Below are 22,890 nucleotides of genomic sequence, written 5' to 3' on the forward strand. Positions count from 1 at the left end.
GCCCAGCGAGGATGCCCCCGGCGCGGGGTCACCGCTCCTCTTCCCTCCTGAATATGCATGGGGATGCATGGGGCCCCGGCCGCCACGGCCACCGCCGTCACCTTTGATCCCACGTCAGGGATAACGAAATGGCTTCATCTGCGCCGGGAGATAGCGGGGGCGGCGGGGAGGGGACAGCCTTTGTTCCCGGCCCCGCTGGGATGAGCCGAGCTAGGGGTCCGGCTGCCTGAGCCCCCCTCCCCAAGCCCAAAGCCCCCCCAGACCCGAACCACAGCGGGGCTGGCCGAGCCACGAGCATCAGTGGTTTATTCTTCCAGCAGGCGCCTCCGGGCACGGGGGGTCTTGGGGGTGACGAGGGGTCCCTAGATGCAGGTCTCGCTGCCAGCCGTCCCCTGCTCCAGCGTCTGCAGCCTGCGGGCCAGCGCCTGCGCCCGCCGGGCGTGCTGCCTGCGCAGGGCACCTGCCTGCGCCTCCAGCCGCCGCAGCTGGGCTGCCTGCTTCCGCCGGGCGCCGCGGTACGCCAGGGCCAGCGCGCTGCGGGCGCCACGCTCAGCGTCCCGGCCCGGGGCGCGGCGCCGAGGGGACCGAGGGGACCGCGCGGGCAGGGGGGACCGTGGGTTTGGGGTTTGCAGGGAGGGACCACGCTCTTGGGGTGTGCAGGAGGGGACAACGGTTTTGGGGTGTGCAGGAAGGGAGGGTGCTTTTGGGGTGTGCAAGAAGGGACCGCGATTTTGGGGTGTGCAGGAAGGGACCGCGATTTTGGGGTGTGCAAGAAGGGACGGTGCTTTTGGGGTATGCAAGAAGGGACCGTGATTTTGGGGTGTGCAGGCAGGGACCATGCATTGGGGGTATGCAGGGAGGGACCATGTTTTTGGGGTGTGCAGGGAGGGACCATGTTTTTGGGGTGTGCAGGGAGGGACCATGCATTGGGGGTACGCAGGGAGGGACCATGTTTTTGGGGTGTGCAGATAGGGACCACACACTGGGGATGTGCAATATGGGACAGTGTTTTTGGGGTGTGCAAGAAGGGACCGTGGTTTTGGGGTGTGCAGGAAGGGACCGTACACCTGGGGCATGCAGGGGGGATGCGCATCCAGGACATGCAGGAAAGCACCGTGTTTTCGGGGTGTGTGGGGGGATGTTGCACCCACCGCCCGCCCAGTGGGGAAGCGGGTGCCTCCTGCCCACCTGTGAGCGTGGAAGAAGTCTGCGGTGACGGTGACGCACTGCGCCTGCTGCGCGCGGCTGGTGGCACTGCTCTGCTCCAGGGACAGCACCAGGGCCTGCGCCCGGGCACGCAGCTCCTCCACCCTGGGGACACCCGCATGGCAGCCAGCCCGGCACGCTGCCCAGCGCCGGCGCGGCTCCCCGTGGCGGGGCCACGGCACGGCGGTGAGGTCTCTTACCGGGCCAGGGCGCGGAGCAGCTCTTCCCCCATCCTCTCCGGGTCCGGAGGGTGCCGGGGAGCCGCTGCTCCCACCCGGCCGGTTTGGGCATCCTGCAGAGGCTGGGTGTGGGTCCCATCCCTGGGGAGACCCCCGGCCCCGGGGAGGGTCCCCATGGGGAGGTCGGAGCAATCTTTACCTCCTCGCTGCTGCTGGAGCTGCTGGGAGGGCTGGGGGGGCGGCCGGGCCCCCCGTCCCGCTCCCACTCCAGATGCTGGAGCAGCAGGCGCAGAGCAGCCTCCCGCGGCCCCTGCCCGGCCGCCAGCACCTCCAGACCCCGCTTCTCCCTCTCCGCCAGCTGCAGCTGCATCTTCAGGTCGGCCATGGCCTCCTGGCAGGGCAGCGGCGTCACCGCTGGGCAGGGGAAACTGAGGCACGGCCCCAACCCCCCCTGGCTCCGCTCCCTCCCGCCGCGCATCACCCCCTGCCCTTCTCCCAGCTGCTCTGCTCAAAGCCTGCATCCCACGGAGACCCCCGCTATCCCCCCCACATCTCACCTTGAGCATCGCCAAGTCCTGCAGCAGCTCCGCTTTCTCCGGCCGCCTCCAGCCGGGCAGGAGAGCCCTGGCGTCCCGCAGCACCCGCTCAGCCCGGGCTCGGGTGTCCTCGCTGCAGCGGGTGCTGGCGCGGGTGGGTGCCGGGGCATCGTGCAGGGACGCCTCCACGGCCGCCTGCTCCGCACGCAGCCGGCGAATGTGCTCGCGTAGGGCCCCCTCCTCCATCCCGTGGGGTGCCGGGATGCTGGGGGGACGGGGATGCGGCTGGGGTGGGCACGGGGGCACGGTGCCGGCACGGGGACAGCTCAGCATCGTGGCCCCCCCTCCTCCCGGTACCTCTGCAGTCTGGGGGAGCCGCTGTCCCCGCTCTCCTCCCGGCCGTCCGGCTCCGCTCGGCCTGGGAGCTGCGGCCCCTCCGTCGGCGTGGGGCCGGCCCCCCCTCCATGCCCTGCGGCTCCTAGGCCCGGGGCAGGCAGCATTCAGGCAGGTGTCCTTGTCCAGTACGTGCCCACAGGGGCTGTGCTGGGGACTGGGGCTCCCCAGCACCCTTCCTGCTCCCCCTGATACCCGTACGCATCTGCCCAGCATCCTCCCAGCACCTTCCCTGCATCCCCTTGATATCTGCCCGCATCCTCCCTGCATCCCCCCAACATCCTCCCGATACCCCTCCGGTATCCCTTGTGCATCCCGCTGCATCCCCCCTGCATCCCCCCTGCATCCCCCCTGCACCCCCCTGATAGCCCCCAGCATCCCTCCTGCACCCCCCCAGCACCCTCCCCATGAACTCCCCCCCCAGCACCCTCCCCATGAACTCCCCAGCACCCCCCCAGCACCCCCACACCCCGCAGCCCCCCAGGCTGGCACTCACCGCCACGGGCATCATCTTCCTCCCTGCCCAGCTTCGCCCGCATCAGGTCAAGGAGGGCGGTGTAGGCCCCCCCGCAGCGCTCGCTGCAGGGAGAGGGGGCTCAGCGTGGCACCGCAGGCTGTCCCCCACCCTGTCCCCGTCCCCGTCCCCACCTGCAGCGCAGGGCCAGGCGCAGGGCGGTGCTGCGGGACTCGTGCTGGCCCAGCACCATGCTGAGCCGCTCCGCATCGCTCTTGCACTCCTGCAGCGCGGCCGCCAGCTGCCGGTTCACCTCCTGCAGCCTCCCCAGGCACCTGGGCACCGCCGGCACCCGCCGTTAACCGCATGGCCGGGGCCTGGCGCCGTGCCTCAGTTTCCCCGCTGGCGAGGGTTCAGCAGCCCCTGGGGCTGGGGGGGGGACTTACCCCTGCAGCTGCTGCAGCCGCTGCTCCTGCTCCCGGTCAGCACCCGCCGAAGGTTGGGGGGAGAGGGGGCTGTGGGGCTGAGCACCGTGGGGCTGAGCGCCATCGCCGCACTGGGGCAGGTCCTGCAGAGGGGACAGGCAGAGCCCGGTGCCGGGGCAGGATCCCCCCCGCTGAGCCCCCCACCACGGCACAGCCACAGCCCGCCCCGGCCCCACACTCACCTGGGGCAGTTGGGGCTCCCCCCGCCCCGGGGGGCTGCCGAGCCCGGGGGTGTCGCTGCCGGAGCCCCCCGGCTCCTCCAGCTTGGACAGAGCATCCCGCAGGTCCTGGACCTGCGCCGAGCACCGGGCTGAGCCCCGGGGGGCCACTCCGGTGGCACCCCAAGGGCAGTGCCCCCCCCTTGCCGTGCCCCCAGCGCCCACCTTCTGCTGCAGCCGGTCGCGCTCCCCCCGCAGCGCCCGCAGCGAGGCAGTGGCCTGGCTCAGCTCCTCGTCCCGGCGCCCCAGGGCCGCCCGCAGTGCCGTGTTCCTCGCCACCGCCGCCGCCACCGCCGCCTCCTCCGCCGGCAGCCCCTCGTCCGCTCCCTCCTCCGGGCCCCAGCGCGTCGCCCTCCCGACCCAGCCCGGTGTCCGGTCCAGCTCCTCCAGGCTCTGGGGATACGGGACCGGTCAGCCGGTGTCCATCCCCTTGGTGTCTGGGCTGACCATACCGGTATGGCTCACCTTGGCTGCCCGTGCCCACTCCTCGCCGGGCACAGGCTGCGCCGGTACCCGCCAGTGCCGGGAGAAGACGGCGCGCTCCAGCGAGCTCACGGCGTGCTGCAGGTCCGCAAAGAGGTCGGGGCCGTGGGCTGGGGAGAGGGAGCGCGGCCGGGGTCAGGTCCCTGCAGCAGGCAGCGAGCTGCCGGCACGGCACGGCACGGCACGGCACGGCACGGCACGGCACGGCACGGCACTGCACGGCACGGCACGGCGCACCCACCTTCCAGACCTGTGGTGGTGTCGAATGTGCCGTCGAGGTGCCGGGGCTGCGGGCTGGCAGCGGGGAGGCTGGCAGTGGCCTCCCAGCCCTCCTCATCCTCCCTGGGGGGTGGCGAAGGCCAGAGGTGGAGGGGGCCAGGTGGTGGCAGCTCCCGGTGCCCCACGGCCACCGCGTGCCGGTACCTGCCCGTGCGGTGCTGCAGCTGCTCGGCTCTCCGGTGCAGCCGGGCCACTGTCACCAGCAGCCCGGCGATGCGCTCCTCGTAGCGCAGGATGCCCTCGGTGTCCCCCGCCATGTCCTCATCGTCATCCTCATCCTCGTCCTCATCCTTTTCCTCATCCTCCTCCTCGCCCCGTGGGGGCTGCGGGGGCTGTGGGCACCAGGGGTGTCTGCCCGGCCCGGCCCCAGCCGGCACGAGGGGACGGAGGGGCTGACACCCGCCGGGATTTGCCGGGGTGGGGATGGGGACGGAGGAGTTTTGGCCACCAGCCGGCCGGCCGCAGCGCCTTGCCCCGCTCTCCGGAGCCGGGGCTGGGCAGGACCTGGTGCTGCCACGCCATTGCGTACCGGAGCCTGGCACCGGGACCAGGGATGCCGGTGGCTGGGGGGTGGCCGTGGGGGGGCACGAGGAGGCCCTCGGCCATGTGGGACCAGCCCCCCGCAGCACGGGACACCCCACTTGCCTTCTCCATCCCAGCCGCCTCCTGCCCGCGACGCCCTGCGCCGGCCAGTGCCCGTCCCCGGGGCTCGTCCCGGTTCCACGGCCGAGGCTCCCGGCACCTCCCGGCACGTCCCGGCTGGCTGCGGGCTGCGCCGCCGGCCCCTGCCCTGGGCCTTTCCCCGTCCTTGTTCCTGCCGAGATTTCCTCTTCCTCGGCAGCCCCGGCGCAGCCTCCTGCGCTTAACCGTTGCGCTGCCCCGTGCCCGGGCAGGCGGCGCAGCCGTCTCGGGGGGCTCTGCCCCCCAACACCGTCCCCCCCTGCTCTGCCCCACGGCACCTCGGCCCCACGCTGGACCCTCCCCGTGTGCCCGTGGGCTCCCTCGCACCCAGCTGGGAGGATGCACCCAGCTTTGCGTCCTTGAGCATCCCCTCGAGTTTGGGCGGGCACCCAGAACACGGAGGGGGGGGGCGCAGGGGTGTGCATGGGTATTTGGGGTGCTAGGAGGCATTGCATGGGGTGCTGGGGTGTGCAGGGCCAGGAGGGAGCCAGCCCAGGGGTGCTGTGGGCAGTGCAAGGGCTTTTAGGTGCTGGAGGGTGGTGTTTGGGGTGCAAAGGGGTGCTGCAGGGGTATTTAGGGCGCGGGGGGGGGCAGTGCGTGGGTGCTAGAGGGTGCTGTGTGGGTGTTCGGAGTGCTGGGATAGACCATGGGTATTTGGGGTGCAGAGGGATGGTGCTTAGGGTGCGGGGTGCGGTGCGTGGGTGCAGTGGGGTGTGCATGGATGTTTGGGGCGCAGGGGGTGCTGCATGGGTGCAGGAGGATGTGCGTGGATACTTGGGGCGCAGGGGGTGCTGCATGGGTGCAGGAGGGTGTGCATGGACGTTTGGGGTGCAGGGGATGCTGCATGGGTGCAGGAGGGTGTGCATGGATGTTTGGGGCGCAGAGGGTGCTGCATGAGTGCAGGAGGGTGTGCATGGATACTTGGGGTGCAGGGGGCGGTTCATGGGTGCAGGAGGGTGCATATGGGTGCTTAGGGTGCAGGGAGAGGTGCATGGGTGTTTGGGGTGCCGTGCACGGGCAGCCAGGGTGCCGGGGTGCCCTCCTGCCCCCACGTGCCCGGCGGGGCCGCGGAGAACTACAAGTCCCAGCAGCCCCTGCGCGACGCCGCTTCCGGGCGGTACAGGGCGGGGCTCGTGCGGCCGGGAGCGGGTGAGCGCGCGCCGGGGGGCAGCGGGGTGCGTGGGTCGGGGGTGCGTGAACAGCGGGTGCACCGTGCCAGGGGGTACAGGAGGGTGCGTGGTCCAGGGGTAGGTGGGCAGGGAGTGCAGCGGTGGGGGGGTGCGTGGGGCAGGGGGGGCACGGGTGGGGGTTGCGTGGGTCGGGGGTAGGTGGGCAGGGGGTGCAGGGGTGGGGGATGCACGGGTGGGGGGTAGGTACGCAGGGGGTGCACGGGTGGGGGGGGTGCGTGGGGTAGGGGGTGCAGGGGTGGGGAGGTGCGTGGATCGGGGGTAGGTGGGCAGGGGGTGCACGGGTGGGGGAGTGCGTGGGGTAGTGGGTGCAGGGGCGTGGGGGTGCGGGGGTGCAGAGGGCATGGTGCAAGGGCACGCGTGGGGCAGGGGGTGCCCGGGGCTGGCAGGAGCTGAGCGGTACAAGGGGGTGGGAAGAAGCAAGGGGGGGGGCTCGGGGGTGTATGAGCAATGGGTGCACGGAGCAGGGGGGGCGTGGGGCAGGGGGGATGTGAGCAAGGGGTGTGCAGAGTGGGGGGGGCGTGGGGCAGGGGGTGTATGAGCAAGGGGTGCACAGAGCAGGGGGGCCCGGGGGGCGCAGGGCCGCAGCAGCGCTGACACCCCGCAGCCACCCGGCATCGGTCCCCAGCACCGCCGGAGCCGCCATGGAGCGTGGCTGCGGGATGGACACGTCGGAGCCGGGCAGCGCCGCCGAGGAGGAGGAGGAGAAGGCAACGGAGCCGCGGCCCAGGACCCGCTCCAACCCTGAGGGGGCTGAGGACCGGGCGCTGAGCGCCCAGGCCAGCGTGGGCAACCGCAGCGAGGGGGAGGGCGAGGCGGCCAGCGCCGACGACAGCCCCCAGGGCACGGCTGCGCCCGACGGCACCGCCTGGCCCGGCCCCGCGCCCCCCACCGAGGTCCAGGTCAAGACGCCGCGGGTGAACTGCCCCGAGAAGGTGGTGAGTGTCCGCAGGGAGGGTGGCGCAGCCCCGACGCCAGGGTGAGGGGCTGCGGGGGGGCTCAGCCGTGGTTTCTCTCCTGCAGATCATCTGCCTGGACCTGGCGGAGGAGATGGCTCTGCCCAAACTGGAGTCCTTTAATGGGTGAGTGTTGGGGGCTGCTCCCGGCTGTTGGGACCCCCGGGGAGCCCGGCTCTGCCGTCCCCAGCCGGCACGGGGACCGGTGCAGTTGGGGCCAGGGGCGACGCCGGTCCCCGCTGAGCTCCGGCCCCCGCGGCAGGTCCAAGACCAACGCGCTGAACATCTCCCAGAAGATGATCGAGATGTTCGTCAGGACGAAGCACAAGATCGACAAGTGCCACGAGTTCGCGCTGGTGGTGGTGAACAACGACGCCACGTGGGTGAGCGGGGCCACGGGGACGGGGACAGGGACGGGGACGGCTCCGCGCCCCCCTCACCCCGGCTCCTCTCAGCTCTCAGGGTTCACCTCGGACCCCCGCGAGGTCTGCAGCTGCCTCTACGACCTGGAGACCGTCGTCTGCAAGTCATTCAGTATCCCACCGCCTGTGGGGCTGGGAGGGGGGTCCCTTGGGTGGGAAATGGGGTCCTTTGGAAGGGAAACGGGGTCCCTTGAGTGCAAATGGGGTCCCTTGGGTGGAAACGGGGTCCCTTGGGTGCAAACAGGGTCCCTCAAGCATAAGCGGGGACCCTCCGGGCCCGTTGCCTGCAGATGGCAGCAGATCCGCGGCCACGCTGGCATCCCCGGCACAGCCAGAGCGGTGTCGGCCGGGAGGTCGAACCGGGCCCCTGAACCCCCCAAGGTGGGGTTACTGCCGGACCCTCCAGACCCACCAAACACCCATTTATTGGTGTTTTCTCCCCATCCTGGTCCATCCCGGTGTCTGGCCACTGGGTCTGGGTGCGGGACATCCCCAGGGGTGGGCAGGGGTCCGCGTGCCGGGATCAGTCCTTACCGGGGGCTGCAGATCTGGAAGGACTCTTCAACCTGATGTGAGTGTGGCCGGGGGGCGGCGGGGGCTGCTGCGGGGGGTCGGGCCTCCCACCCTGGCTACAAATTTTCTGCTTTGCTGTAAAAACGCCGCGAGCTTTTAACCCAAACAGCTCCTGGGGTGGGTGCTGCTTTCCCCGTCCCAGCCCAGAGCTGTCATTAAGTTTTAACGAGGTGGGGACGGTCCCTGAGCCGCCTCCGTCCTCCTGGCACAGCCAGCAGAAGATCGAGCTGCCGGTGACGGAGAACGTACAGACCATCCCGCCGCCCTACGTGGTCCGGACCATCCTGGTGTTCGGCCGCCCGGGCTGCCAGCCCCAGTTCTCCATGTCGGAGCACATGAAGGTAGGTTCCCCCCCCCGGCCCCGGCTGAGCTCGGTGGCTCCGCGTGGAAGAGCTTCCCGGCGCCGTTCCCGGCTTCTCGTCCTGCAGAAGATGCTGCAGTGCCCCTACTTCTTCTTCGACGTGGTTTACATCCACAACGGGGTGGAGGAGAAGGACGACGAGACGAGCTGGAAGGTAAATGCGGGACGGCGCGTGTCCCCCCCATGCAGCCGGGGGCTGCGTCCCCCCCGGTGCCAGTGCTGCCCGTCCCCGTGTCCCCCCCCCAGGAGATGTACGCCTTCTTCAGCAGCCTGGACACCAAAGGCACCAACTACAAGTACGAGGTCTCGCTGACGGGGCCGGCGGTGGAGCTGCACAACTGCATGGCCAAGCTGCTGGCGCACCCGCTGCAGCGGCCCTTCCAGACCCACGCGGCGTACAGCCTGCTGGGGGAGGACGAGCCCCCCGAGATCGAAGCCACCGTCTGAGCCCGCCGGCGGAGGGCTGCCGCGGGCGGCCGCGGGCTGTTACCTGCGGCGGGGGAAAGAGAGACGTGTTTGCCCGAGCGGGTGTCGTGCTGATGCTGCGGCTCCTGCGCCGGGATCGGAAACCCAGGGTGGGGGGTGGCATCCTGTGCTCCCCCCGCCACCCCGGCCATGGGGATGGAGGGGGGTCCTGTGCCCGGCGGTGCTGCGTGGGGACCCTGAGGGGCGGCTGGGTGCCCTGGGGCAGCCCTGGGGCTCTGGCCATGAACAGAGTGGTGGGAGGTGCTGGTGCAGGGCACTGGGAGGCACTGGGTGGAGCTGGTGCGGGGCACTGGGAGCGCTGGTGCAGGGCACTGGGAGGTGCTGGGAGCACTGGTGCAGGGCACTGGGAGGCACTGGGTGGAGCTGGTGCGGGGCACTGGGAGCGCTGGTGCAGGGCACTGGGAGGTGCTGGGAGCACTGGTGCAGGGCACTGGGAGGCACTGGGTGGAGCTGGTGCGGGGCACTGGGAGCGCTGGTGCAGGGCACTGGGAGGTGCTGGGAGCACTGGTGCAGGGCACTGGGAGGCACTGGGTGGAGCTGGTGCGGGGCACTGGGAGCACTGGTGCAGGGCACTGGGAGGCACTGGGTGGAGCTGGTGCGGGGCGCTGGGAGCCCTGGTGCAGGGCACTGGGAGGCGCTGGGAGCACTGGTGCAGGGCACTGGGAGGCACTGGGTGGAGCTGGTGCGGAGCGCTGGGAGTGCTGATGCAGGGCACTGGGAGGCGCTGGTGCACTAGTGCAGGGCACTGGGAGGCAGTGGGTCGTGCTGCTGCAGGGCACTGGGAGGCGCTGGAAGCACTGGTGCAGGGCACTGGGTGGCACTGGGAGGTGCTGGGAGCACTGGTGCAGGGCACTGGGCAGCACTGGGAGGCGCTGGGAATCCTGGTGCAGGTTACTGGGAGCACTGGTGCAGGGCACTGGGCAATGCTGATGCAGGGCACTGGGCGGCGCTGGAGCACTGGTGCAGGGCACGGGGTGGAGCTGGTGCAGGGCACTGAGCGGTGCTGGGAGCCCTGGTGCAGGGCACTGGGAGGCGCTGGGAGCACTGGTGCAGGGCACTGGGGGCCCTGGTGCAGGTTACTGGGAGCACTGGTGCAGGGCACTGGGGGCCGTGGGCGGTGCTGGGAGTCTCGGGGCGGGGCACTGGGCGGTGCGGCCCCGCCCCTTCAGCTCTGCCCACATCTGGCCGGCTCCTATTGGACGCCTCGTCAGCCAATGAGCGGCGGGGCGGCAGTGCGCGGGGCGTTCGAACGGGCGGGGCGCAGTGCGCGTGCGCGGGGCGGCATCATGAGCGGCGCGGGGCGGCGCGAGCCGTAAGGGGACACGGCACCGGGGGGGGGGGGACACGGCACCGGGGGGGGGGGGACACGGCACCGGGGGGGGGGACACGGCACCGGGGGGAGGACGGGGACACTGCACTGGGCGGGGCTCAGGCACCGGCAGGGGACGGGCATTGCCCCGGGGCGCGGCCTTGCACCGGCGCGGGGGGGCTTTGCACGGGCGGGGGCTCTGCAGTACCGGCGTTGCACCGGGCGGGGGGGCCCGCTGCATGTGCTGCAACTCGGGCGGGGTTGCTTAGGGGTACCCCTGTATGCACTGCCCCGGGGCGGGGGGGGTTGCACTGGGGAGGGGGAACCCCTGGAGGGGCCGGGGCAGGCGCTGGGAGGGGGTGCAGCGCTGGGGGTCCCTGCACGGCCCGGGGGGGGTGCGGTGCATTCGCTGCTTTGGGGTGCATTGCACGGGGGGGGGCATTGCACTGCTCGGGGGTCCGTGGCACGGGAGTATCCTCACACTGTCGGGGGCCCGGTTTGGGTGCCCCAGTGCGTGGCTCCGACCCAGTGGGCGATGCCTGGGGGGGGCTGGGGCACAGCCCAGCACCGGGAGTGACCCGGGGGGGCTGCGGGCCGCCCCCCCTCCTGACTGTGCCCGGCCGTGCCGCAGGGTGATGCGGGCCCTGCTGCAGCGGGGGGCCCACCCCAACCTGCTCCTCCCGGAGGGGGTCACCCCCACCCATCTGGCTGCCGGCAGAGAGTGGGTGGGCAGCGGGTGCTGCCCTGGTGGGGACCCCAACACCAGGTAACAGCCGGGGCCACGCAGCGTCCCCCCCACCCCGTGATGCCAAAGCACCCGGCTGCGGGGCTGGTGGCACTTGCGTGACCCTCAGGGGACGGCCACGGCCCTGACCTGCCGGGGGTGTGCGGCGGGCTCGGGGTGAAGCCCTGCTCCCCGCGCCAGGTCCGCCCAGGAGCTGACGCCGCTGCACGTCGCCGCGTCCTGGGGGTGCTGCAGGTGCCTCCAGCTCCTGCTGAAGAAAAGGGGGGACCCGGAGCTGCGAGACCAGGTTAGGGGGGATGGCTTTGGGGAGGGGGACAGCACCTTGGAGGTGCTGCCCGTGCTGGGACCCTCATCATCGGTGGGGTGGGTGAGCAGCGGGTGCTCGCCTGACCCTGGCGGGGCCGTGTCACCCCATGGTGGCCCTGGCAAGCGGTGACAGCAGCGTCCCCTCCCTGCAGGATGGGAAACGAGCCACTGACCTGCTGCTGGAGCAGGGCAACCGCGTGCAGATCCTGCGGGATTTGCAACGCGCCCGGGGCTGGCCCCCCGCGGAGGGTGAGGTCCCTAGGGTGCCCCTGGGGCCGGTGTCGGGGGGGCTGATCCAGCCCCCCAGTTTGGGTTGGACACCGACTCCCATCTCTGCCCCCAGCCCCGGGGGGGCCCAGGCGCTCCCTCTCCTTCCTGACGGAGGACGGCTCCGAAGGCAGCGTCTCCTCCGGGCTCCCCGAGGACGGCTCCGAGGCCGGGCCCCTGAGCAGCACCCGCAGGTCCCTGCTGGAGGAGCCGGAGCTGGGGGGCGGCTGTGGTTCGGGTGAGCCCCCGGCCTGGCCGGGCTGTCCCCCAAAGCCCCCATCCCTTGCCATCCCCCCCCTCGCCCCATGGCCCCACACGGGCACGGGGGACCCAGCTCTCCCCTCGCAGCCCCTCGCCTCCAGCACGCTGCTCTCGGCCGGGGATGAGCCTGGGGAGGGACCCCAGCAGGGGTTTGGTCCTGGCGGGTCCCTGAGCTCCCCCCAGCCCCGGTGTTGCAGCAGGGTCCCAGGGGAACACGGGGCATCACCCAGGGCTCCCCGGCTCCACGGTGGCCTGAGCAGCTGCTCCGTGGCATGCCAGAACCCTGGGGACAGTGACATCCCGGGTGCTGTGGCTCAGCACCGTCCCGATGTCCCCCGGGGACCAGTGGTGGGCTGGGCAGGGCTGGGCAACGCGGCCCCGGCTGCCCCCAACCCGGGGACGATGGAGCTCGAGGCGAGGGCCAGGGGCTGGGACCGCAGCAGCCTTGGGGACAGCAGCAGTGACAGTGAGTGCTTCGTCAGTGCCTTGGAGACCCTGGAGCCCAGCGAGGCCGGGGGGTGCCCGGGGGCTCGGCTCCGCCGCTCCCCCCAGCCCAAGGCAGCCCCCTCCCCTACTGGAGCTGCCGCCTGGGAGCTGCCCCCCGCCAGCCCCCCAAATGCAGAACGGGTGCAGGGTGAGGATTTTTGCGGGGGCTCAAGGGCAGCCCCTCGCTGCGAGGATGGCTCGGAGGTGGGCAGTGTAGGGGAGCTGCTTGCACGGCTCCAGGGGTGCAGCCTCCAGGGCTCCCCACCCTGCAGCCCGGCCAGCCTTGCTGCTGGGAATGCCACCCGCCGGGGGCCGGAGCCCCCCAGGGACCGCCACGTCACCCCCAGGACCAAGAGCCGCCTCCAGGCCTCTGCGGCGCGGCTCAGCGCCTCCTCTTCCTCCTCCCTCTTCGACGAGACGCTGGAGATGCCCCGGCGGCCCCCCAGGCACAGAGCACCCCAGGGTGTCCCGCACTGCATCACCCTGCAGGGTGAGGATGTGTCCAGCGGGGACGGAGAGGGGACAGGCTCTTTGGATGACACCGAGATCCTCCCCGGAGCCCCCAGCCAGCCCAGCTCCCCCCTGGGGACCAGCAGCTCCCCCGGCTCCAGCCCCACGGTCCTGCTGTGCCCTGGGGACCATGGGCGCCCCCAGGACCCCCCATCAGATGCTGGGGGCTCCCCTGGCTCCAGCCCCACGGTCCTGCTGGTCCCTGGGGACCATGGGCGCCCCCAGGACCCCCCATCAGATGCTGGGGGCTCCCCTGGCTCCAGCCCCACAGTCTTGCTGGTCCCTGGGGACCATGGGCGCCCCCAGGACCCCCCATCAGATGCTGGGGGCTCCCCTGGCTCCAGCCCCACGGTCCTGCTGGTCCCTGGGCACCATGGGCACCCCCAGAACTCTCCATCAGATGCTCGGGGCTCACCCTGTGCCACCGGCAGCCCCCACCCCAGGGTGCTGCAGGATGGTTCTGGGTGGCAGGACCCCTCGTCCTTGAGGACGCACCAGCCCCCATGGCCCCACGGGAGCTTCAGCCACCTCCCGGCCCCGCAGCTGCCAGGCAGCACTGCGGTGGGGCCGGGGAGCCCGGCCGTGCCGCCCTCGCCCGCTGGCTGCAGCACCCACTGCTCCGAGGAGCATCTTGAAGACGAGGAGCAGGGACAGGCACCCACTGAGCGGCACCGCCCCGGCACGGAGGCCACCGCCAGCCCCGAGGACACCATGGTCCAGGACGAGCGAGCGTGCACGGTGCCGCCGCGGCCCCTCTCCGATGAAGCTCTGCGCCGGCGGCTGCGGGCGCTGGGTGACGACCCGGGGCCCGTCACGGAGCTCACCAGGCGGCTGTACCTGCGGCGGCTGGAGGAGCTGGCGAGGGGACGCCGGGGGAGGCCGGCAGGTGAGTCCTGGGGACCCCTCCCCGCCTGGCTGGCCGGTCCCTGCGGTGCCGGCATGGGGCTGACGGTGCTCCCCGATGCCGGCGCAGCCACCCCAGGGCACAGCCCCGAGCTGGCGGCCGCGCTGCGGAGCGGCCACGTCCCTGACTGCGCCCAGGACGAGCTGGCGCTGGCCCAGCAGTTCGACCGCCCCGACCGGAGCCGGCGCTGGCGGGAAGGACTGGTCAAGTCCAGCTTCAACTACCTCCTCCTTGACCCCAGGTAGGGCCACGCCGCTGCCCCACGCGTCCCCCGTGCCGGGGACCCCTGGGAGGCATCGAGCCCCAAAGCTGGAGCTTTGCACCCCCAGGACCACCCAGAACCTGCCGCTCCGCTCCCACCGCCTGAGCCCGGCCGAGTGCTTCAGGACCTTCGTCAAAGCCATCTTCTACGTGGGCAAGGGGACGCGCGCCCGGCCATACCGTCACCTCGCCGAGGCGCTGAGCCAGCACCGCGCCAGGACGCAGAGGGTGGGATGGGCTGGGGGGCTTGGGGCCGTGGTGATGGGCATGGGGGGCTGCGCCGGGGGGCTCGAGGCCATGGTGATGGGCATGGGGGGCTGCGCCGGGGGGCTCGAGGCCATGGTGATGGTACCTACTGTCCCGCAGGGCTGCCCCAAGGTGCGGCGCATCCTGGAGATCTGGGCGAGCGGGCAGGGCGTCATCTCCGTGCACTGCTTCCAGAGCACCGTCCCGGCGGAGGCTTACACGCGGGAGGGCTGCCTCGTGGAGGCTCTGGGTGAGCGGGGCCGGGGGGGAGATGGCGCTGCCCTGGCCCCCTGCCCCTGCCGCAGCTCCCGAAATCGGGTCTGCCACCACTCTGACTCCCCGCATCCCTCTGTCCCACCCCATGCAGGAGTCAGGGGGACACAGAGGGGGGGTGCAGCCCATCCTGGGGCTCACGGGGACTTTGGGGTCCCCGGTTGCCAGTGCAGGGTCTAGGCACAATCCCCCAAACCCTCATCTCCTGCGAGAAAAGCTGCCTGGGAGTGGGTGCTGGTGGGGGACACGGGGCTGCCTCCATCCCTGGGGGGCTGTGGGTGCTGATGGGCGGCAGGGGTCCCAGGCTGTGGGTGCTGAACCCGTCGCCGCAGGGCTGTGGGTGCTGATGGGGAGCAGGGGTCCCAGGCTGTGGGTGCTGAACCCGTCGCCGCAGGGCTGTGGGTGCTGATGGGGAGCAGGGGTCCCAGGCTGTGGGTGCTGAACCCGTCGCCGCAGGGCTGTGGGTGCTGAACCCATCCCTGCAGGGCTGTGGGTGCTGATGGGGAGCAGGGTGCTGGGGCTGTGGGTGCTGACCCCATCCCTGCAGGGCTGTGGGTGCTGATGGGGAGCAGGGTGCTGGGGCTGAGGGTGCTGACCCCATTCCTGCAGGGCTGTGGGTGCTGATGGGGAGCAGGGTGCTGGGACTGAGTGTGCTGACCCCATCCCTGCAGGGCTGTGGGTGCTGATGGGGAGCAGGGTGCTGGGGCTGAGGGTGCTGACCCCATCCCTGCAGGGCTGTGGGTGCTGATGGGGAGCAGGGTGCTGGGGCTGTGGGTGCTGACCCCATCCCTGCAGGGCTGTGGGTGCTGATGGGGAGCAGGGTGCTGGGGCTGTGGGTGCTGACCCCATCCCTGCAGGGCTGTGGGTGCTGATGGGGAGCAGGGTGCTGGGGCTGTGGGTGCTGACCCCATCCCTGCAGGGCTGTGGGTGCTGATGGGGAGCAGGGTGCTGGGGCTGAGGGTGCTGACCCCGTCCCCGCAGGGCTGCAGACCATCACCAACCAGAGGAAGGGGAACTGCTACGGCGTGGCGGCGAGCTGGCCGGCGGCGCGGCGCCGGCGCCTGGGCGTTCACATGCTGCACAGGGCCATGCGCATCTTCCTGGCCGAGGGCGAGCGGCAGCTCCGGCCGGCGGACATCCAGGGCGGGCGCTGAGCACCCTGGGGTGCTGGGGGACGCCCCCTGCCTGCACCCCCCCCGCCCTGTCCGAGGAGGTGGCTGTGCTCTGGGTGTGGATTTTATGTCGTGAACACTGGCGAGAATTTTTCTATTTTTCTATTTCCCTACAGGGTGATAAATAAATCACTGCAGGTCTTTTTTTTTTTTTTTGTGCTAAGAAATCCAAGCTGCGTGTGATTTCGGGCTTCGCTTCCCCGCTCCACCGTGCTCCTAGGACAGCCCCCGCGCCCGGCGCATCTCTCCCCATCCTCGAGTCGGACGCGGCTGAGAATATAACACGGCTTTACTGTATGAAATGGCACTAACACGGCGCGTGGCTCGGCGGCGGGGTTACGGTGCGCGGTTTGCCTTGGCCTTAGCACAAGCGATGTGGGTACAAGCGACACAGACTCCGTGGCAAACAGAGGTCGAAGAGCCGTGGCCCGCAGCCGGGCACCGACAGTCGCCTGGAGCTGGCTGGGGGGCCGCGGCGGGGGCAGAGCCACGTTTTGGGGTACGGTTGTATTTCTGGGGAGCCTGGTTGCAGACCCCGGCCGTGCTGCGGGGTCTCCTCTGGCCAGGACGGGGTGGGAGGGGTGTTGCAGGGGGAGGCTCGTGGAAACGATCTGAACCCAGGGTCGTTAAAATTCTCATTATGAGACAGGTTGCGGCAGCAGCGGGCAGGGGCAGGCGCTGGCAGAGGGGCAGCTCTGCCCCGGCGCTGGGACAAGGGGGGGGCCGCCTGGGGACACTCATCGCACGGGGTCCCCGTCACGCCGGGGCCGGCTCCGAAGGACCCTTCCTCTTCTACATCGCTCAGTTTGGGGAGAAAGATGGGCTCAGCCTCGGGGAAGGCGCTTGCAGGTGGGTGCCAGCTCCGGTCGGAGCAGCCCTGCCCAGCCGGGAGCCCCTCGAGCTGACCTGGGTGCCTTGGTGCGGTGCCAGCCCCGGTCGGGGCGAGGCGGGGCTGGGTGGGACAGGGGCCAAGGGTGAGGTTTCCGTGGAACTGGTTGTTTCTTTGGTTTAGATGGGGGGAAATAAGAGGGAAACAAAGCAGGGAGCGGCTCCGCTCTTCGGGATGGCTGGGGCCATCCCCCGAGCACAGCATCCTTCCCGCTCGCTCGGGCTCCCACCCGTCCCGGTGCAGCCGGGAGCCTCCGGATCCCGCGACGGCACCCAGGTCCCCGCTCGACACTTCTCATGTTCCTTCTCGGATGGCAGCGGGATGCGAAGCATAGAGGGGAGGAGATGATGGGACCGGTGGGTTACGTACAGAATGGTGTCGGCAGGTAACGAGCTGTTGTCCATTGCAATCAGACGGTCGCAGTTTGCTTCATTGTTCCCGCGTTGCTCCGAGACCTCACGGATCCGTACCGGAGCTGTCGGCAAGGACAGACACAACGGCAAGGCGATGGCGCATTGCTGGTTCCCTGGTGCACGAGGGGTGGGTGTGATCCGGCAGGGATGTCATCCAGGAGCGGGTGGTGGGTCCCGGAGTCTTGGAGGAGCTGGAAGCCGGGAAGGGCGAGCGGATCGGACGCTGCGGGAGTCGCTGCGTGGTGGCGATGGCTCCGAGCATCTCGAGGATGCGGGAGGGAAGCAGAGGGCTCTGCAGAAGCCAGCACTGCGGTACCTAAAGCAATGGTGGTTGGGGACGTGACTGCACAGACGGTGGCACCGGGGACCGCGGGAGAGCTCAGGTTTGGCATTGTCCTCCCCACCCCAGCCGTGCCAGTCCCACCGCGGCGGGGGAGCTGACGGTCCTGACGTGCCCAAGGGAGCAGGTCACCTCCTCCTCCTCATCTCCTGGCCAGGCAGAGTCGAGCTGTGCCGGCGGAGTCGAGCTGTGCCGGCAGACCCTCGCCAGCGCCAGGCAGGAGCTGCTGGACGCTGCGTGCACGGCTGCGGGCCATAACGGTGGTCCCGGCCCCACAGGCGGCTCGAGCGAGGCGCTGCAGGGCTCAGAGCCAAATCCCGCTGCTGAGGCCAAGGAGCCTTTGGCTTCCCGTTCAAGCAATCCCAGCTCAGCTCCTCCGGCCTTGGCCGGGAAGGTGCTGGAGCCGACGTGCTCTCCCTGGAGGAACCCCTCTGATTTCTCCCCATTTTGCTGCAGGTGGGACCAGTCTCCCCGCAGCCGCCTCCTCTCCGTCCCCGGGGGGTCGCTGCGTGAGGAAAATAATACTACAAAGAAACAGGATGAAGACGCTCCAGCGGCTGCCATGCCATCCCCGAGGGGACGGGGACCAGGTCTGCCGTGTTCCCGCTGCCGGCCCCGCGCACCCTGGCCTGGGGGAGCCTCCGTGCTCCGCCACCGGCCTCCGATTCGGCCGGGAAAGAAAATCGGCTGAGCTCCCGGCGAGGGCAGCCTCCGCCGCACCCCTCCGCTCTCGCAAACCCCTCTCCACTCCGAAACATCTCTCCCATCGGAGCAGCCCGGTCACCGCGTTCCGCCGCCTTATTTCTTCTCCCCTTGCCCGTCCCCAGCTGGCGTCTCAGGCTCCCACAGGACGAACTCGTGGAGCAGCGTGTTCACCGTCTCGGGACACTCCATCATCACCATGTGGCTGCCCTCGTCGATCACCTTCAGGAAGGCGATCAGCAGGATCTGGAGGGAGATGGCGACAGCGGCAGGCGTCAGCGCCGGGACGAGCCCCCTGCCCGCATCACCGCGTGCTGGCAGGCAGACCCCAGCCCTCGCTGACCCCCCCCCAGCCCCGCTCGGTCCCCTACCTCGGCCATTCGCTGGTCCTCCTCCACCGGGACGAACTTGTCGTGCATTCCGTGGACCAGGAGCACGGGCACGGCCAGCTCCGCGTGGTAAACCTCGTCACCCTCCGGCCAGTACTGCCCGCTCATCATGGCGCGCAGCACGAAGGAGGACACGTTGAAGGCGTTGCCTTCCTTCAGCAGCTGCTTTTCTTTGGCACCCTGGCGAGCGAAGCCAGCCCTGCGGGACGGAGCCGGCACGGGCAGAGGGTTAGCCCAGCGCGGTGCCTCAGCATCGGGGGGACGGGAGCGTGGGGGACGCCGCTGGCAGGACACGGTGTCCCTGCCCGTGGTGGCTGGAAGCCAGGTTGGCTGGGGACAACCCTCCCCAGCGCCGCGGCGCCGGGACGGTCACTCACTTGAGGAAGCTCCAGGCCAGGCACGGGGACAGGCAGTGCAGCACGCAGGTGGGCATGTTGAAGATGGAGCAGAAGCTGGGCTCCAGCGCTGTCGGGCCCCCTCCGTTGATCATGATCACCTTATGGACCAGGTCTGGGTACTCGTGGGCAAGGAAGGTGCAGAAGGACACCCTGCGGGGAGAGACAGACATGGAGGCCATGCGCCGGAGGATGCATCCCAAGGATCCGTGGCCGGAGCCCAGGCTACACCCCTCGTTTGACCCGCAGAGCCCGGGCAGAGGGGCTGAGCTGGGGGTTTCACTCCTCTGCAGAGCAAAGCGGGGTGCTGGGACCCACGTGGGTGCCTGCCAGCCTGGACCGGCCTTGTCCTGATCTAATCCTACCCAGCTCGGAGTCCATCTCCGGCTCCCTCTCCTCCCAGCCCTGCTCTCTGCACTGCTTAGTCTCCATCTAATTGACTTTCTCGGGCTTACTCTATTTATAGGCTGTGCTCTACCAGCTTCCCTGCTGGAGGACGGGCTCTGGGATTAGCTGGACCCAGGGACACAGACCGAGAGGATGTAGGAGGTCAGAGATGCGGGGTAAACCCAGAATGGGAAAGCCCACATCCCTCCTCTGCTTCTCAGCCCCCAAAGTGCGGGATTTGTCGGGCATTCGCTGCCGAGAAAGGACAGGGGGACAAATCCATCCCTTCGCTCTTGGGACCCCCCAGTCCCTTACCCGTACGAGTGTCCTATCAAGATATTCCTCTTCTTCGCGTAGCGCTTGAAGACGGCCCTCATGTCCTCCGCCAGCGCGTAGAAGGTGTACGCGGCAGCAATTTGGGGAGCCGAGCTGCAGCCGTGGCCGGCCAGGTCAGGAGCCACCACTTCGTAGCCCAGCTTGGTAAAGAAGTCCAGCTGCTCCTTCCAGATGTCCAGCGAGCCACCCACGCCGTGGATGAAGAAGAGGACCACGTCGCTGTGCGTCCCTTTGCAGCTCGTGATCTGCTTCTTGCAGTCGATGTTGACGACTTTCTTGGGTTTACGCTTCCGACGCTTGCCAGGGGCAGCGGCTGCTTCCCGTGTGCCGCATCCCGGCGTGCCGGCGGGACCCTGGGCAGGAGCTTGGCCGGCCAGGTCGGAGAGCTCCAGCTCCACGGTGCTGTTGGGTTCCCCCGAGCTGTTCTGGCAGTGCAGGATCTCGGAGCGGACGGCGTCCCCCAGGTTCTCGATCACCAGCTGCCCGTTGCGGTAGACGGTGATCTTGCGCTTGCAGTGCACCGTGCCCCGCTCCGGCTCCCCGGGCTGGGTCTCCTCGGGTCTCTCCGGGGCCAGGCGGTTGGGCGTGCTGTGCCTGACCCGTAGGATCCTCCCCGGCTTCACCTCCATGAAGCTGTAGCCGTTGCTGGACTCAACGCTGTCCAGCGGCCCCACGGCGTTCGTTGTCTTGCCCATCAGGCAGCACAGGAGCCCATCGGTGATGCTGTTCAGCATTATGCTCCCTGCAATGAAGGCAAGAGGGGGGGCAGGAGAAGGAGGGGTCAGTCACCAGTTCCAGCACCCAGCGGGGACCTGCTGGGGGTCCCGGCTGTAGCACAGGGGACCAGGGACAGTCTCGTCCTCGCCCTGCTTTGCTGCCACAGCCCTGGGCAAAACCGCAGCGGCACGAGCGAGGGCAGAACGTGCCTCTGGGGATGCATCGGAGGGTGAACGTGGTGCTCCCCAGATGCAGAGCCCTCCCCAGCCACCTGCGAACAGGCTTCTGTTTCAGATGAAGGATGGACCCAGCATTCCCCGTCCAGCTTTGTCTGGGCCACGTCCCTGTCACCGAGCCGGTGCGATGTACGCTGGCCCAGCAGAGATGGACTCAAGCGGCTGCAAACCCACGCAGTCCCCGGCACGCAGCCGCGGGCCTCCGAGAAGGGACCTGCTCTGGCCGGGGGAAGGAACACGCAAAGAAAAGCCTGTTTGAAATTAAAATGCTATTTCTGGCACCAAATATGGAGCTAAGGAAAGATTCAGCTATGAAAATGCATTATTTATACTAATTAAATATATATATATGTATCTCTAGTCTAAACAAATAGCGAGAGATGGAAATTACAGGGACTGAAGGTTTTAATTAAAGTCATTCCGCAAACCGAGGCTGAAAATAATACAGCAAGAGAACTGGGGGTGGGAAACCCCCCTCCCCACGTCCCCACCCGGCACCACGTGGGCTGGGGGGATGTGGCACTTCCTTGCTGTCCCCAAGGCTCATTCCTTGACATTTGCTCTTCCAAGGGCACTCGGGTGGCTTTGGGAGAGGGCTGCGGACACCAGGACCACCCAGCCTGGTCGAGAGCGAAGCCGAGAGCGAAGCCAGACCTGAGCAAAGGCAGATGCAAGGTAGGAAAGGCTGGTGGCACCGGGGGCATCGGTGCCGGGACCAGAGCCCGACGCCGTGCTGGCGGTGCTGAGGGTGGCTGCGGAGGGGGCTGGGGAGATCCCTGCCTCCCCTGGCTGGCAGCCTGCTGCGCGTTTATTATTGATGAACCTAAACATGGTGAATTATTGATGCTGATGGGCAAAGAGAGCCAGAGCGGGCACTGCGGGGGGGGGGGGCACCAGCTGCCCCCCGAGCGGCGGCTGCGGGTACCAACCATGACCCCCGGCGGAGGGAAGGAGAAGGAAAAGCGTGTTCCCAGGAGGGAATTTAACGTCTAAATCCCAGTGACGCTGTCAGGAGCAGCCTCCTTAGCTCCCCGAACAACCCCTTCAAGTGCACCCGGCAGGATTACGGGCGCTTTGCTGGCAGACGGTGCAAAACAAAGCAAGGGACGGAGGCAGGCTGGGAGCGCAGGCCTCCCTCGCTGCGGCTTTTACCATTCACTGCATTTGGGGAAGCCAACACCGCGCCCTCCTCGGAGACCCCCACGGACCCCAACGTGCCCAGCTTGGCCCCCGTGCGCCCCCGGGCACCGGTCGGGCCAGGGGGGAGCCCAACGCACGGCTCGTGGGTTTCCCCGGGAAAAACCAGCCTGTTTGCTCCAGGCAGGCGATCCGGGTAATGGTTCCCTTGGCAAAGCCGGAGTGGCTTCTCTGGGGAGCGCTGCCAGCTCTCGGGACTGCAGCCAGCGTTTGATTCTCGCCCGGTTCTGCCGGGGACAGTGGCCTGACTCCCATGCAAACGCCGTGTAAGGCTCTGGGTGGTGAGAAAGGGACTGGAAACGCAGCAAAGCCGGTCCTGGGTGCTGCTTCTCCTTGCCGCTGGCCGGGGAGCTCCCCGGAGGCTCCTCCGATGTGGGGCATGGCAGTCCCAGCCCTCTGTGTTTGGTACCCGGGCTGGCATCGGCGAGCTCTCTTCTGGACACGCGCACATCTGTGCAGGATGCGGCTCAGGGCTCGTGTTGGTGATCTCTCTTCTGGACACAAGCATGTCCATGCAGGACGCGGCTCAGGTCCTACAGCACCGAGAGCTTTGCCGCAGGCTGGCCGAGCGCCGGGCTAAACAGCTGTGTCGCCCGCCGGGCTCCCTTCGCTGCCCGGGGATGGACCCATCCAAGCTGATGAGCAAGAGCCAGAGGTCTCAGAGCCTTGGGAAGGAGAAGCTAAATCCTGACCTCGCTGGCAAGGGGCTGGTCTGCTCTGCTGAGCCACGCTTCCAGATCGGTGATGAGCCCGAGGAGCTGGGCACCAGACTGGCTGGAGCCCCGGCTGGAAGATGCCCAGCTGCCTTTGCACTGGGACGGACACGCCGCTGCTCTTGCTGTGCTTTTGAGCACCAGTTTGGTGCCAGGCTTGGGATGCTCTTGATCCCCGAGCAAGGTAATGCTGAACAGAGGGATGGGGCAGGCGGAAAACCCAGGGGGAGAGGGGAAACCAGGCAGACCCTGAGCCTCGCAGTCCCCACGGGCACGACTGTGAGCTCTCTGCAAGCTCTGCCCACGGCTGGCAGGCCACATCCTGCACCGGGCATGGTTCCCCCAGGCTCAGCCTGTGGGTCCTGGACATGATTCTGCTTCTGATTTCCATAAAGCCTGGCTTTGCGCTGCGCCTCCATTTCACAAGGCACTAATGATCTCTGCATGGATGATAAACAGGACTTCTGGCCAAACTGCCTCGACATTGATTAACTTCTCAGGATTAACTCAATCAGTCCATCCTGTTCGTTTCCAGAA

The 22,890-nt window shown here is 69.1% G+C and overlaps 4 protein-coding genes across 5 annotated transcripts; 2 read left to right on the top strand and 2 right to left on the bottom strand.

Moving 5' to 3' along the window:
• Positions 1 to 325: 325 nt before the first annotated feature.
• USHBP1 (USH1 protein network component harmonin binding protein 1) lies at positions 326 to 4,490 on the bottom strand. Its single transcript, XM_075175089.1, has 14 exons — positions 4,378 to 4,490; positions 4,196 to 4,248; positions 3,937 to 4,064; positions 3,637 to 3,864; positions 3,436 to 3,546; positions 3,215 to 3,336; positions 2,963 to 3,103; positions 2,811 to 2,893; positions 2,279 to 2,399; positions 1,943 to 2,186; positions 1,585 to 1,776; positions 1,407 to 1,498; positions 1,189 to 1,311; positions 326 to 534 (listed from the first exon to the last, which is right to left on the bottom strand). Exons 1-14 carry the CDS (start codon positions 4,488 to 4,490, stop codon positions 363 to 365), a joined length of 1,923 nt encoding a protein of 640 aa, XP_075031190.1. The 3' UTR covers positions 326 to 362.
• A 1,533-nt stretch (positions 4,491 to 6,023) lies between these two features.
• On the top strand, positions 6,024 to 8,937 carry BABAM1 (BRISC and BRCA1 A complex member 1). Of its 2 annotated transcripts, none has more exons than XM_075175666.1 (9): positions 6,024 to 6,063; positions 6,730 to 7,039; positions 7,125 to 7,183; positions 7,320 to 7,440; positions 7,513 to 7,591; positions 8,026 to 8,050; positions 8,264 to 8,393; positions 8,481 to 8,567; positions 8,660 to 8,937. In XM_075175666.1, the coding sequence occupies exons 2-9, from the start codon at positions 6,746 to 6,748 to the stop codon at positions 8,858 to 8,860; spliced, it is 996 nt and encodes a 331-aa protein (XP_075031767.1). In that variant the 5' UTR covers positions 6,024 to 6,063; positions 6,730 to 6,745; the 3' UTR covers positions 8,861 to 8,937. The 2 variants fall into 2 exon arrangements, with proteins under 2 accessions (XP_075031767.1, XP_075031766.1); XM_075175665.1 differs by having other exon boundaries at positions 6,033 to 6,063; positions 6,709 to 7,039.
• Positions 8,938 to 12,521: 3,584 nt separating this feature from the next.
• On the top strand, positions 12,522 to 15,724 carry ANKLE1 (ankyrin repeat and LEM domain containing 1). The gene is made up of 5 exons (XM_075175091.1): positions 12,522 to 13,669; positions 13,757 to 13,928; positions 14,017 to 14,176; positions 14,315 to 14,444; positions 15,449 to 15,724. Exons 1-5 carry the CDS (start codon positions 12,700 to 12,702, stop codon positions 15,619 to 15,621), a joined length of 1,605 nt encoding a protein of 534 aa, XP_075031192.1. The 5' UTR covers positions 12,522 to 12,699; the 3' UTR covers positions 15,622 to 15,724.
• Positions 15,725 to 15,734: 10 nt separating this feature from the next.
• Positions 15,735 to 20,226, bottom strand: ABHD8 (abhydrolase domain containing 8). The gene is made up of 4 exons (XM_075175638.1): positions 19,470 to 20,226; positions 18,750 to 18,920; positions 18,355 to 18,571; positions 15,735 to 18,229 (listed from the first exon to the last, which is right to left on the bottom strand). The coding sequence occupies exons 1-4, from the start codon at positions 20,222 to 20,224 to the stop codon at positions 18,080 to 18,082; spliced, it is 1,293 nt and encodes a 430-aa protein (XP_075031739.1). The 5' UTR covers positions 20,225 to 20,226; the 3' UTR covers positions 15,735 to 18,079.
• Between the last annotated feature and the right edge of the window lie 2,664 nt (positions 20,227 to 22,890).

This window comes from Calonectris borealis, chromosome 28 (assembly GCF_964195595.1).
Source record: "Calonectris borealis chromosome 28, bCalBor7.hap1.2, whole genome shotgun sequence".
Taxonomy (NCBI): Eukaryota; Metazoa; Chordata; class Aves; order Procellariiformes; family Procellariidae; genus Calonectris; species Calonectris borealis.